At 42.5% G+C, this 14,524-nt stretch overlaps 1 protein-coding gene across 1 annotated transcript in view; it reads right to left on the bottom strand.

The window, feature by feature from the left end:
* usp43a (ubiquitin specific peptidase 43a) overlaps positions 1 to 14,524 on the bottom strand; it is a 107,260-nt gene that overhangs the window by 39,579 nt on the left and 53,157 nt on the right. Inside the window, exons 5-6 of the mRNA XM_030093978.1 lie at positions 11,332 to 11,467; positions 10,143 to 10,287 (exon numbers count right to left, since the gene is read on the bottom strand). Of these exons, the coding sequence (XP_029949838.1) occupies positions 10,143 to 10,287; positions 11,332 to 11,467 (281 nt within the window). The remainder of the gene's footprint in view (positions 1 to 10,142; positions 10,288 to 11,331; positions 11,468 to 14,524) is intronic.

Below are 14,524 nucleotides of genomic sequence, written 5' to 3'. Positions count from 1 at the left end.
CGTAAGGTGACGTTACGGTAGATACTGAATGAGGAGATCTCTCAGATGACTGTATTTAAACCCTACGTCCTCCAGTCCCACCGGAATACGATAACCTCAGGCATCACTTCTTTCTTGATGATCCTATTTCTGTTCGCGTCAATCCATGCACACACACAAAACATCTTATTTATCGGGACGGACGCATTCTGCTGCTGCCCCAGAGGAAATAGTCTTCCAACGCCAACAGCCTAAAAAAAGACCAAGCATTATGCAAAGGAACAAGATTTTGAAAAAAGAAGCGACACCTTCACGATGAGCGTGTTAAAAACTTTGGCCCTGCAGTATCTGTAGTCGTCAACAGAGGGTGAGTGTCTGCGTTCATTAGAAATGTGCTCTTGATGATCCCTCTGCTGAACTCAATCCACACACACACACAAAAAACAAAACAAAAAAAACAAAAAGAGCCTTGTTTATCCAAATAGCCATATTTTGCAGTAGTACCCAAGGCAATAGTCTTCGAACATCATTGCCTTATTTTCCAAGTTTTCTGCTAGTTCATTAGTGGAGTGTAAAAATAAAGTCAGTTACACAACACAGACAAAAAAAAAAACAAAAAAAGAAAGAAAAGAAAACCTCCGGCGACTGTTCTGCCAACACAAATAACAAAACATGACACTCCCTCAAAATGGAGTGGGACCGGAGGAGTGACCCCTGTCACTGCCGCACACACACCTCACCAAAAATATCCAGGTGCACGTGGACGTGGCCGCAGACAAATTGCAGGTCGTGGCAGCAAACAACCATCTGACCGCAGAAATGGCCCCTTATGACAGCGGAGCACCTGAGCTTCCTGCCAAAAGCAAAATGATGAATTACGTGAAGGCGGCGCAGCAGGAGCAGAGAGCACCTGATCCTTCCCCGCTCTCCCCTCTTTCCCATCAGATCTCAATGCACCGAGTCTCTCTTGGATATACGCTCCACACAGACCCAGCACCCACAGTCTGTTCCTATTAAGGGGGAAAAACGCATTAAAGGAATGTGCTGCAATCATTCAAATTGCCCAAGGTGTTGTTGCACTTAGTTACATCATGTCTCAAATATTAGTCCAGCAAGCGCCTCGTGATAAAATCACAGTGCATGCTACCAGCTCTCCCAGTCATGTATCTACAGACGATAAAATGGGAAAAATGGAGACAGATAAAAGTTTCGGTTCCAGCCTTTAAATTATAAGTTCTGGACAAAACAGAAGTTTGTCTTTCAGAACAAACTTCCCATGTTGAGCAAAAATAAACTAGTCAGAACAACAAAAATGCAGCTAAATTTGAAGTGAAGGTGTTTTAAACATTGTGCCTGAAGATATTTTGTGATTTAAGAGCTTTTGAAGCCTTTAAACTAAATCTTCAACAATATCAGATTTTATAAACTGCTGGAGTACGAGGCGCTTCGCTCTGCCAGCCTCCTACAATCTACATGCTCAGCATTTTGCTTTTATCTTCATAAAAGTAAAGTGGAAGCAGATCTTGAGAGGTCACTGTCATGATGAGCTGTTGAGCAGGATAACAGCGTCTTCTGCTAAAGGATGTGAGACTGGCCCAAGAGCTTTGACAGGTGCTGCAAGCAGCAGCATTAAGTGCCTTTTTTTTCCCAGGCAAAGCATTCTTGGAAACTTATTTTCATTTTCTAGGTAAAAAGTATTGAAACATCACGTTGCCTTTGCTATGGGACGTCTCTCCAACCTTCTATCGAGCTGTTTTAAAGCTGCAGTCGTGCCGTCGAACAGCCCTGTAGCTCCAGCTAGTAACAGGCAATAAAGCAGCAGACTCCTATTTCTGAACGGCCAAACGCTTCATCATTTATCTGACTAATTACAGACATTCCTAATGTTCACAGCCCAGTGTGACTGGAATAATCTACCCACCAACATCAGATCATCTTTCACTGTGTTTAAGCATCGTCTCCTGTCACTGATGTTCTTATCAAAAAGACACGAAATACTCATCACTGATCTCATTTCTCTTTCTATTTTGTCTTTTTTTGACCTTCTTCTCGTACTTACTTTATCGTATTATGTTAGAAACTAGTTAAAAACATGACACGTGTTAAGGAGTTTATCCTGGAAGATAAACATTTAACAGCTCTTACGCAAACAGACGGAGGACTTCTTTACAACCTCATCAATCGCACTCTGCTTCGCTAAACGGCACGACTGAGTCGGGCGGCGTGTTACACTGTAAAGCCGATTTTTCAACATGTTCGTGAGCGGAGGGAAGTTTATGCACATTTGGTGTTGTTCTTATTAGGGGAGCTGCGTCGAGTGTGGATGTTATTTCCCAGATGAGTTGAGAAGGCTTTCCAGAGGCAGTCGTGGTGATCAGAGCACCGACTGTAGACACATCAAATTTCTTTCTGCCTTCATTCTCTTCAGGTTATTTTAAATGATGAATCCTGCAGGAGCGGCGAGAGTTCCCCTGTGAATGTTCCTGGAAGATTTTTTTTTTTTTTGCGCCGAGTTTGCTTCAGGCGACCTGTAACTGTCTTAATGGGGCTGCATGGGATGTGTGCTTTGCAAGGCTTGATTTGCAATTGTGAGATTTCTGTCTCAGCATCAGCCTGTTTTTCATGTGAAAAAGCAATAACTTTGCATTATATTTAGGTTTTCGTTGACAGATTTGTATGCTATACTGCTTATATGCTAGTGGCAGTCCTCAACACCTGTCACTCACATTTAAAAAAAAGTTATTTCCATCCCACAATTTTATGCCATCTTGATCAAAAAAGTTTTTTTTTTCCATAATTACTTGAAAACTTAAAAAAAAACAAACTGTACATATGTGAGTAAAGCACATTTTACCACTTCAACAGTCTTAAGATGTTTCACATCAGGAGTGTCGCTCTCTTGTTCCAGGAGCTTTTTCAAAAGAAATGATCCCAAGTCTGTTGAGCAAGTTTGAATTATCTGACAGAAAGAGCAATCTGAATCTTTAAAGTCGTGTAAGACAACAATTTTGTCTATTGAACAACTGTAATGTCTTTTTTACAGTTTAACATGTGACCCCAGGGAAGATTTAAACCTCTTACAGGCCTGTTTTTGGCCCACGGGCCTCACATTTGACATCCTTGCCATCAGGTGCAATAACTTGTTTTCTCTCACGGCCACTGAAAGACATGCTCCGATGGTTAGGCCTGCTGTAAAACGCACACGCCAGTGGGACAACCTTCATGTCTTCTCAACATTTTAACACCTACAGACATGAGGAGATAAACCTTTATATCAGTCAAAAAAAAAAAAAAAAAAGCACTGAATATCAGTCATCGTTAATCACGTGTTGACCACATGAATAAAAGCCTCAGTAGGTTTACTTCCACTCACAGAATAGCTTTTTCTTTCCTTCTTTAAGGCGCCGTGAACACTGTGACAGCCGAGGTAAACACGTCTCTCTGAGCTCCGCCAACATCCCTGAAACTCCTCCACGTTCACAAAACCCTCAGCGGGTTGACAGAATGCCACAGCGGCTCACCCTCCGCGGGACTGGAGCGCTTCGCGGCACGCCGGAGGGTTTGCAGAGACACGTTTTTTTTACAGTAAGTGTGAGTATATTTAGAAAAAGAGACTCAAAGACAGACGCGAAAGATCAGCGCAGCCACCTCTGGATTCAGACGGTTACTGAAAGTTTTTCCAACCACCTTTTGCCAGCGAATGTTCTGGTTTTTTTTCTCATCAAACCATAAACAGCACAAACATTTAGTGCCTGAAACGACCCGGCCTTGTCGGCTGCGTTCTGTTTACTGTGTTCAAGCTTCCACCGGCCTCTCGTTTCCCAGTGAGACCTGGCCTTTGCTTTTTCATTTCAAGAACAAGTGGCTATCGCGCAGAGCGAGCAGGCTCAACTTCCCGGAGTCTTTTTCTCTTCTGCAGCTTTAACACATCATTTATGTGCAAATTGCCCGGATTGTGAGGGGTGAAATAGGACGCTGCCGTGGCACTTTGGACCTAATTGATTTTTCAGTGTTTTCCACCAAGAGACCTGCAGCCGCTATTTCCTCGAAATGCAAAACCTCATTACTGTAACCAGGAGCAGAGCTGATTTAATACACCCCACAAGGTTTACTGATAAAAAAGAAAAGTTGAAGAGAATACGACTACCAAACGGTAAAATAAAAAGCTGGTTACGATGATGGAGAAATTTATCATAAACGATAAACTCTCACTGGCATCAGCACCAACGCAAAGTGAATTTACTAAACGACGGGTTTGTATTCTTTCTTCTTTATGTCTGGCAATTAAATGAAGGACAATTTACTCTTCATTTGTCTGTATTAGAGAGAAATGATTGATTACTTTTTTTTATGTCCTCGAGTAATGTGATGCGGAGGAGGAGACAAAAAGTAATAAAAAGGACGAATCAGGAAGCAAGGGCAAATAGAGGCCGCTGGAACCATTTATTTGTTAAACATCAGTTATCATCCCGCTGTCTCCATAAAACTCAGCTTAATTTTTTTTTTTCCATATGCAATCACAGATAAAGTTTTCAAAGGGTGCTCAGCAGAGATCTTACCTCGGCTGGTACAAACCTGGTCCAGAGGAAAAACGTCCCAATAAGTCTTAAACGGCTGGTAAAGCCTTTCTGAGAGAGCGGCGGAGGCTCGGCTGCCGATCACACCTGAAGAGGAGTGAGTTATAAAATACAGTGGAGGGAAGAGGAGTGATCCAGGGAGGCCGGCTGCAGTATTACACCGACAAAGCTAGAAACATTACCCAGCTACGACTTCACTGTTTGTGAGGAGTTTATTAAATAGTGAGAGGAATTCACAGCCTGGTTGAGTTCTAATATTGAGAGTCGCTTCACAGTGAGCGGAGCTTTGACTGGTGATATCATACATTACTCTTCAGTTGAACACTTTTTATCGTTTAACCTTTCTCTAACTCAATCATAATTAGTTCTTACAGGCCTTTCTGATTCTGTTTTTCTCTCCTCTTCCTTTTGTTTTCTGTTTTTTTCTCTGAATTTTCTGTTTTATTCTAATTTTTCATTTTACTATTATATTGTTCCTCATATTTTTCCATTATCTCATTTTTTTGGTTGTTTTTGTCACTTTTTTTTCTCTCTGATCTCATGCTTGCTTTATCTGTTCTCGTTCATATTTGCTTTCATTTTCTCATTGTCACTCTCATTCTCTCCCCGTTCACTTGCTCATCTCCTCCTCTATTCTATTATGTCCTCAAAAACCAAATGACATATTCGTGTTTTTTTTTTAATTACGAAGTAAAGTACTGTCGACATTTTGCCCTGCACCCTTTTAGTCTCCTTCACTACAATGACAGCAACAGCAAAATTATAAAACTCCCGTTTTCAGTGTCAAATACCAAAACAAGAAGAAATAAATGGAGCGAAGAAGTGAAATGATGATATCAAACCAATATCTGCTGCATGTCCAGATTCTGCTGTGTGGCCATTCTATTTAGGAGAGTTTTATTCCTCGATGTTATCAAAAAGCTTTGTTTTTTTTTCTCTCTCTCTCTTTTTTTTTTTTTTTTTAAGTCAGTGCATCATCATTTTTCTCTCTCTCTCTTCCGCCTGTAAAAGTCAAGTGAATTCATGGACAGAACAACTAAGTTTCAGTGGCTGGAAAGTTACTGAGCTGCTGTCAAGTGAGCTACGAAATTGTGATGCTGCTGAGTCTCGACAGGGAGCTAAAAAAAAAAAAAAAAAAAAATCCAGACAACTTCAGTGTGAGACCGCTGGACGTGTTCAAACTCAGAAAACCATCAGCCTTTTGCCACATTCAACCAACATTCAGGATAAATTTCTCCTCCATCACACAGTGTAACTTACCTACTGTAATTACAGCTGTACACTATGAAAGTGCACAGAAGCTTGGATAAAGGACAAAACACAAGTAAGCACGTGAAACCTCCAACACAGCACATCATTACCGAGAGGCAGTGGAGATGGAGGAGGATTTTTTTGGTGATTCTATTGTTGGCTCACACTCGCCACCATGCGGCTGCGCCGCGCTGCGGAACAATCTTCAAGGATTTCATTTTCCCGCACGCCGCAGCCCTCCTGGATCAAGCTCAACAGAAAGTCTGGTACAGGATGGAAAGCAGATGTGCGCTTCAAGTATTTCAAAATAAAATGTGTCATTAACGTTCCATTTTTTATTCTAATAGAATACATAAGAAACGTAATCTGTATATTTTAATTTAAAAAGTCACTTCTGAATGGATCATCGGCCAAAGAAGCAAAATGAAGTACAACTTCAAGTCTAGAAACTACGATGAGGACAAGATAATGTCTCCGTTATGAATGACAACAGTTTCACAACAATTCAAAGTGAAATCCAGAAAGGAAGACTTAAAAAGCAAGTCACACCTCCTCAATGAAAAAGAAACAAAACACGGAGGCTTTCATGAGTCAGAGCTATCCTTCACTCAGCTGGACCTATGGGCCTTCCATTCAGCCATTTGTCATGAAAATCTTTTTTTTTTTTTTTTTTATTCAAGCTTTAATAAAAAAGAAAAGACACACGGGACAGCCGGTTTATGGCAGCCGAGCTTTCATAACTTCTTGATCCTATTAGATTGTTTGCTTGCTCAGACAGAACGTGATCCGGTTCGTTTTACTAATGAAGTGTTGCAATGGTAATCCTAATCTGACACATGAAAAAACAATAGAGCAGCGTTCCTTACATGTGCCAATAGCACAGAAATCAGTAAGTCTCTTCAGGAAAATGAAGCGTTGGTTCAACCAAAGCTTTAAAAACCAGTGTTATTTTGATTATTTTGAGAAGCCACTGTTTTTACTGAACGGTGAAGAAGAGCGACTCCACACAAATCCCTCGAACTCAAGAATTCCTCAATTAAAAACCTTGGTAACCACGGCAACAATTCAATTGCCTTCAACAATATTATCACTTTGTTTAAATTCAGTCAACCAACAGTTTTAATAAGGCACAAGACACCGAAGTGCTTAATTCCCTGAGTTGTCAAACCGTGAGAAGACGGGGCTGTTTGTGACCTTCTTTCATTCCATCCTGAAATGATCATAATTAAAACTTTCCCAGTGTTTTGCATAAATGCAGTTTCCAACAACCGTGATTTCTAAAGAGGAATGAATGTTTACAAAAAAAAAAAAAAACACTTTCTTCTATTATCTTTTATCTGTGTAATACCATGCTGAGGTCGCAGCAGTAATGAGTGTGTAAGTTCACAGAGCTACACGCCCAGACGTGAAACGATATCCTGGAATCGAGTCCGCTTTGATCTTATGAATTATTCCGAAGAAAAATCATTCATCATTTTTATGAAACCCTCACAAGAATAAAAGTCACATTTACCAGTGAAAACTTAAATGTGATTTATTGCAAGTGCGTGTGTGTGTGTGTGTGTGTGTGTGTGTGTGTGTGTGTGTGTGTGTGTGTGCGCGCCAGGCATGACTTCCCCTCGAGGGGCATTCACGAGGGTCTCCAGTGTAGTTCTAAAGGACTCATTACCTACTTGACTTGGTGTGTGTGTGTGTGTGTGTGTGTGTGTGTGTGTGTGTGTGTGTGTGTGTGTGTGTGTGTGTGTGTGTGTGTGTGTGGACACTGAAACATGTTAACATATTCATATTATGAGGACCTATATTCGTTGTAGTGAACAGTTCTTTTCCTTCCCTTCAGGAGAAGCCGGTGTGGCCTTAAATGACACACTGATCAGACCTTTCAGCGTACAGATGGATGGTGCTGCGCTGCTGCTAGAGACTCATTTGTAAGAGTGTGTGTGTGTTTTTCACTGTTCTTCTGCTCGCAGGGATCCCTAACCTGATCGTACAACAAATCAAGGGGAAAAAACAATCACTATATTTTCCAAGTGAAGCCACATTTTAAGGTTAAGATCAGGAAAGTGGCATTTACAGAGTTCAGAGTGAGTCAGTCGGATATGAGAACAAGTCGATATAATGTTCCTGCAGTGACACAGAAACATAACTGACAGACAAACGATGAAGGTGAAGACATGTTTTGAGGTTAGGCCGAGGTTACAGTTCGTAACAAGCGTGTGTGTGTATGTGTGTGTGTGTGTGTGTGTGTGTGTGTGTGTGTGTGTGTGTGTGTGTGTGTGTGTGTGTTACTTAAGTGATGGACTCATAAATCTATTCACAGTGACATTCCGCTGAGCTCCCTGTGGAAGAAAACAAGCAAGACTAATAAAAAACAAACATCAATTTTTCAGCACGAAGACAATGAGAAAACGGAAGGCGGTGTAGTTTTGGTTTGGTATCGTGATTCTGATTCAGCTCCAGTGAGTCTCGAGGAAATGATCGGAAGTCGGCGAATTCACCGCCGACCCCCGATGGAAACGTGTGGCTGAGTGAGTGAAAGCGAAGGATGAGTGCCCCGTCTCCCGGCACTCTGATAGTGCTTTCACTGTGTGAAGTGACAATAGACATGCCTCCTGTTGAGAAAGTGAAGAGTCTTAATTTTTCATGAGCACTTTGAGCGTGGGAGTGAATTATTCACGTCTTTCTTCTTCAGGGGTAACAAAATCCCCCATAAAAGCCTCGCTGGGCAGCAGGTTGGCCAACAAAGGCGAACCGCAACTCGACGAACTGGCAACCCGGAGAGATTCCTATTAATATCCCCACAATCTCAGTGGTAAAGTGACTCAGTTAAGCTCCTTACAGACTTGGTCATCGATCTATTAAAATAATGGCCGCTTGGCTTTCAAACACAGGTCTCGATATTGTAAGAGTGGCGGAGGGCCATTAGTGAAAGAGCAGCTGCACTGCAATGGTTTGAGCCGTGGTGCAGAACAGGAGGAGGGAACAAGTAGTGACAACCGGAGACAGGGAAGACGCATATCTGAGTGTATGTAACCATCAAAAAAGTTTCTTAAAATCAAAACACATTTAAGTAAAGAAGTCAGCTGGCAGAAGAGGAAATTCTGAGCTGACTTGTAAAAAACAAAAACAAAAAACAAAAAAGATCCTTCACGCGTACAGCAAGACTGAAAACGGCCAGGAAACAACTGAAGGCACAGACCAGGTATCAGACCATGTCTGACAGTGTTCCTCTTTCAAACTCGTCGACTCGTTTGAATTAAACTTCCCTAACTACAACATAATTTCACACTCACATTAAATACAAAGACAATATGTATTAATTCAGAGAACAGTTTTATTGAATCTCAGTCTGGTTTCTCCTGTGAATCAAACTAATCCGTCTAATTACAATGAGTATATTCTTGGGCTTTTTGTCCAACATATATCATTTTCAAGCTCCAGATTGGTTAAACTGTACTCTGTAGTCATTCCTTCTCTTTATCTGCACGCTCAGACATTTAAATCGCTTTCTGAACCCAAATGGTTCATTTCAGACTCGACCTAAGCAGAGATGCTGCACGTTAATGTTTCCTTCTCGGGCCGCCAAAGATAATTCATTTTTAACGACACGCCAACACGTCCGCCGAACGCTCACTCAGCTCTACTTTACAAAACAACGCTTGATTGAAAGTGTGCGTAAACGCTCGGCGGGGATGCAGTCCTGACGAAACATCACGAGGCTCTCCAATTTGAGGATGTAATGAGAAATAACTGCTCTGTCACTTCATGGTCCACCTCATGGAGGAAGAAGAGACGGAGAGGAAGAGCCCCACCAGCAAGGACGAATTGTCTTTCCTTCCCAAAGAGACTTCTCTGAGTTTCAGAAGTGTTTAGACATTTATTCAATTTATTCAATCTGTAGAGGTTCATCCAGGTGAGACAGGTTTGTTTTTTTTTTTTTTTCTCTCTCCCTTTTTTCAGTCGACGTTTTCTGGGTTAAAGCTCCTGTTCAGACGCAGCCTTTAATTTGTTTGGGTGCTATCAGCCATTAAAGGAACAGAGTGAAAAGAGCAAATACAAAAAAAAACACGCAGCAGACAGTCCCTCGCCAAAAACAAAGTAAAATGTCTCCCTTTTGAAAAACACTGTGGTCTGGTAATGAAACATTAGAGCTCAATGAGAGTGAAAAACAGTTACAAGCCCGAGCGCGAATCTGCGTGAATAAAAGTTAATTAAGAGGCCAGAGAGAAGCTGAGGAGGAGAAAATTGGAAATGAGGACTGGGCAAGCGTTGCCAAACGAGTGTGGGAAGCTCGGGGTCTGCGGCGCTCGTGACGGACAGGGCCGTTGCCGTGGTTACCTGAGTGCGGCGCGGAGCCCCCGCGACCGGAGAGGGGCGGAGCCTGGAAGGCATAAACGACGTCGCTGTCGGCGATCGCGGTGAGGTCGTCGTCGTCGGAGAACGATCGCTGGAAACCCGTTGAGTAGAGCTCCGAGAGGATGACCTGGGAACACACACCACCCGACGTGAACACACACCGGCACCACTGGTGGACATGGCAAGAGGCGGAGGTACAGAGGTGAACAGCAACTGGAATATTTTCATTTCTTTCTAGTTTTCTTCCAGATTACCAGATTAACATGGAATATATCGCCATTTGTCCTGCAAACACAGCGGAAATCACTTAACTGAAAGCAACTTTACTAAAACTTCTTGTTATAATTGTCAAACATTCCATCCGGTTTCCTCCAGCTTTAACCTTTTATGGGGCATTTATTTAAATATCACAGAACCTGCAGTGCCATCTGAAGCCACTTCAATACTGAAAGACATACACGTGAACCTTTATGTGACATTTAAACATGATAAAATATGTTGAAAGCATACTGACAAATCACATTGTGGCACCACAACTTCCTCGTTTTGCTTCTGGATTCACAGCAGACTACAATGTATTATCTGGAAACTATCAATTTTCATAGTTTATTATATTTTAATGTTCAGGGATTCAGTCACATCTACCTCAGTGTTCACCATAACCATTCCACCATGCTTTATTTCACGTTTATAGACATATAAATAGGTAAACCCACTCTGCTACTCCAGAGAAACTATTTCAAGGATGATGACCGACGAGGAGTGAACCATTCCACGGCCATGTCCAGAGAATCTGGCGCTGCTTCACATGGGTCCCGTGTCTCAGCATTTCCCTTTTCTCCGTCTCGAAAATCTACATTTGAGACAAACCGTATCTCGTCTGGAGTTGTGAATGCGAGTGTGTGAATGTCTCTGTCCATCCTGCGCTCCGCTGTCGCAGACAGTCAAGAGAGAAACTTGAAATATAATCAGTGACCTTGTTTCCATAGTCATCAGGGTGGAGTGGTGGGAAAAAAAAAAAACTTCAGGCAAAAGAGGCACATTTTGTCCTCATTAAAACTGGTCATCATAGAGTGAATAACAAGCTTATAACCAGACACCCATTATTTCACTTTCACACACTTTACGTGTGTGTGTGTGTGTGTGTGTGTGTGTGTGTGTGTGTGTGTACCTGGTCTGGGGAGATGTTGCCCTCTGCTGCTACCATGGCTCTCAGACAGGACAGTGAACCGAAGAGAGGCACGGCCAGCCCCACTCGCAGATACCTCTGACCCTTGGTGCTGAACACCAGCGTCACACACATCGACCTGCGGGGCAAAAACGAGGCGTGAGCAGAGAGAACATGTAAACCTGTGTGTGCAGAGTAAGGAATACAGACAAAAAGAGAGAAATCTGATGAGACCTAGTCCTAAGTCCTAAAATACTTTACACTTCCGCTTTATCTGAGTTTTATATTTCAACACATTTTGAACCCACTCTGACGTCGTGGATTTATTTATGGATCCTACGCAAGCCTCAAATACACACACACACGATTAGGCATCACACCCATACTGTGCGGAGACAAATATAACTTCCAGAAAAAGCAAGAAAGAGATGAATGCAACTGTGTAGAAAAACATGTTTGTTTGTTTAAGAGACGGGCTTAAGCTGCAAACAGAAAGACAAAGCATCCAATAAAATGAAACTTTCAAATGTACTATTGAGCTGTTCAATGTCTAATACGTTTTAGGGAAAAAGGTTTCCTCTGATGACACCGTGTTGGAAAAATCCAATTTCTTGAGCATCAACCGATCCATTTGTCTGCATCTGATTTGATATATTGAGCGATTCATCTCTTTTCGGAGGCTGCCTTCGTAAGATGTCACTGTTGTCTTGTGTTTGTTCCAATTTATGCGCGACTGGACACGCCAAGCAAAACCATGGCAGGGGTGAGAGTCCCGCAGGAAGCTGCTGGATGCTGAGACATGTCTGTTTAACAGCAATCTGAGCAGCTGCTGCAGTGGAAGCAGAGATGAGAAGGAAGGAGAGCTGCGGAGTAAAATGGTACATGGATGGCTGGATTTGTAAGATATAACAGAAAGTATGGAGTGCTGAGTAAAAAAAGAAAAAAAAACAACAGCGAGGAGACACAGTAAGGGCATGCCCTCTCATTTGGGATGAAGTTGGTGTAATCGCTGATGCCTCCACTTCCTGGTTCCCATCATGCATTATTTAGGTGAGTAATGTGTCTCCAGTGGGGGGGGGGGGGGGGGGGGGGGGGGGGGTGTGTGTGACAGGGCAGATGCCGGAGGATCTGAGCAGTTGTTTTGTTTATTCTACTTCGAAATGACACCGAAATGCAAAATGAAATGAGAAGAGAAACATGGGACGACACTGCAGAAGAACAGGGAATGGAGACGTCGTCTTGCAGGCTTTTTGGAGCCTGTGAGCTCCCCGCTGCTAAAGAGCCTGATTTTCTCTGCTAAACACCAACTGCTCATTAGCTTCCACATTATTGTACGCAAGTACAGAAATATCTTCAATTCTAAAGCTGCAAGTAAGAGATCTTGAAAAATTCTTATACTAGGAACAGTATGTTATGAAGCATGAGTGTTTTTTCTCCTGAAGGGTATATATCAGTAGAATGAGAGACATATGACCTCACACGAGGATGTTTGTGTTCTTGCCTTGCAGATAAATGTACAAAAAGCCTTTTGTAAAGTGCTTGAAAACACTTCAAACATCTGACCTTTGTAATTCTATACTCCAACATCCATAAAGGGAGGAACAAGAAACCGCAAACAATCAACCTCTCCAGAAGCCGGAGCAGCTTTGTTTGTTATGCGGTGCAGTGATACCTGAAGGGCTGAATCATACAAAGCCATAGAAAGATGCTTTTCAACCTGAGCGATGATTTTTAATGAATTGTAATATTTCAATTTAACACTGGCATCAACGATGACTGCTGGAGGTTACATGGTGTAAGGTTAAATGATGCAGGTCAGATTTTCAACAGAACGTGATCAGAGATGCTGCTATCCTCCTTTGATTTCTGCCACCTTGGTATTATCTGCGGCACCCAGGCCGGCGATACCACGCCGGCAGACAGGCCCGCCGTTCCTCTGGGGGGCCTCAGACTTATCAGGCATTCAGCTGGGATACCGCTGCAGCAGGACGGTGCAATTGAGGCCAGTGTGTGTGTGTGTGTGTGTGTGTTTCTGTCTGTGTACCAGCAGATGTGTGTCTGTGCGTGTGTGTGTGTGTGTGTGTCAGGTCAGTGCAGGGCCAGTAGTGAGTCGACGCTAAACCTGAATGAATTTCCCTGTGTGTGGGTCTGAGGCTGCTGCAGGAACAGACCGTACACTGTCAGGAAAGTCAAGCTGCAGAAATGAGCTGGGAGCTGAGCGGAGGCCATGCAGAGAGGATGCTGAGCGGCGGCATCTGCATGTTTGAAGATAGAACGATTCATTCAACACCGACTCCCAGCGAAGTGAGACACACAGCAACTCAACTGATACTGTTGTTTTCATTCACTGGCTGTCTTTGTATTGTCTTCCCAAGTGTCAAATATTTGGCTGGAATGCGGGCAGAAAAGATAAAAATGAAGAATATCTACAATGTTGACGGTAAGCCTTGGTCAGGGACAAATGTCACATTCATGGAAGTCACAGTGGAATAAATTACACTGTTATAACAGGACGGTGAGTTTTACAGTATATTTCACATTTGGATTGTAAGAAAACACGAGAGTCTTGAGATTTTTTTGTGCATATAGACACGCTGTCACGCTTTCTCACAATGTCTCCTTTTAACCGTAACTCTGTCGTCTAAATAAAACCCCCCCTCCCCCTCTCCGGCTCTTCCTCTGTTCCCGTCTTCATGTGTCAAAGTCGGACTGTCTTACAGCAGGACCTTGCTGACATGCAGCTTCTGGTGCAGTTAAAAATGGAAACAACACACAAAGTGTTTGGTCAGGGACTTCTGATGGGCAACATTTATCACTTTGATACGTCCATGGCCAAAAGCTGCGAGCGCACACAACGCCTTCCCACAAAAGTGCACATATGCATGTGCACGTGTGTGTGTGTGTGTGTGTGTGTGTGTGTGTGTGTGTGTGTGTGTGTGTGTGTGTGTGTGTGTGTGTGTGTAGGGGATTTGTTTTGTTCTTGCTTCTTTTTTGCCTTCAACCAGGGCTGCTTGACATTCGATAAATGTCACATTTATAATGACGGGTTTCTTTTTTTTTTTCAGATTGCGATAATATGAACAGCTGAGAAGACGTTAATGTTTTTGTGCAATGAGACATGTTGCTCTTTGTCAATGGTTATACAATTTTTAAACTAAATGTGTAATTTTTAAGAATTACATTATAATTAATCACG

Source organism: Salarias fasciatus, chromosome 6, assembly GCF_902148845.1.
Source record: "Salarias fasciatus chromosome 6, fSalaFa1.1, whole genome shotgun sequence".
Lineage (NCBI taxonomy): Eukaryota > Metazoa > Chordata > Actinopteri > Blenniiformes > Blenniidae > Salarias > Salarias fasciatus.
This window is presented reverse-complemented; position numbering and strand designations above follow the sequence as displayed.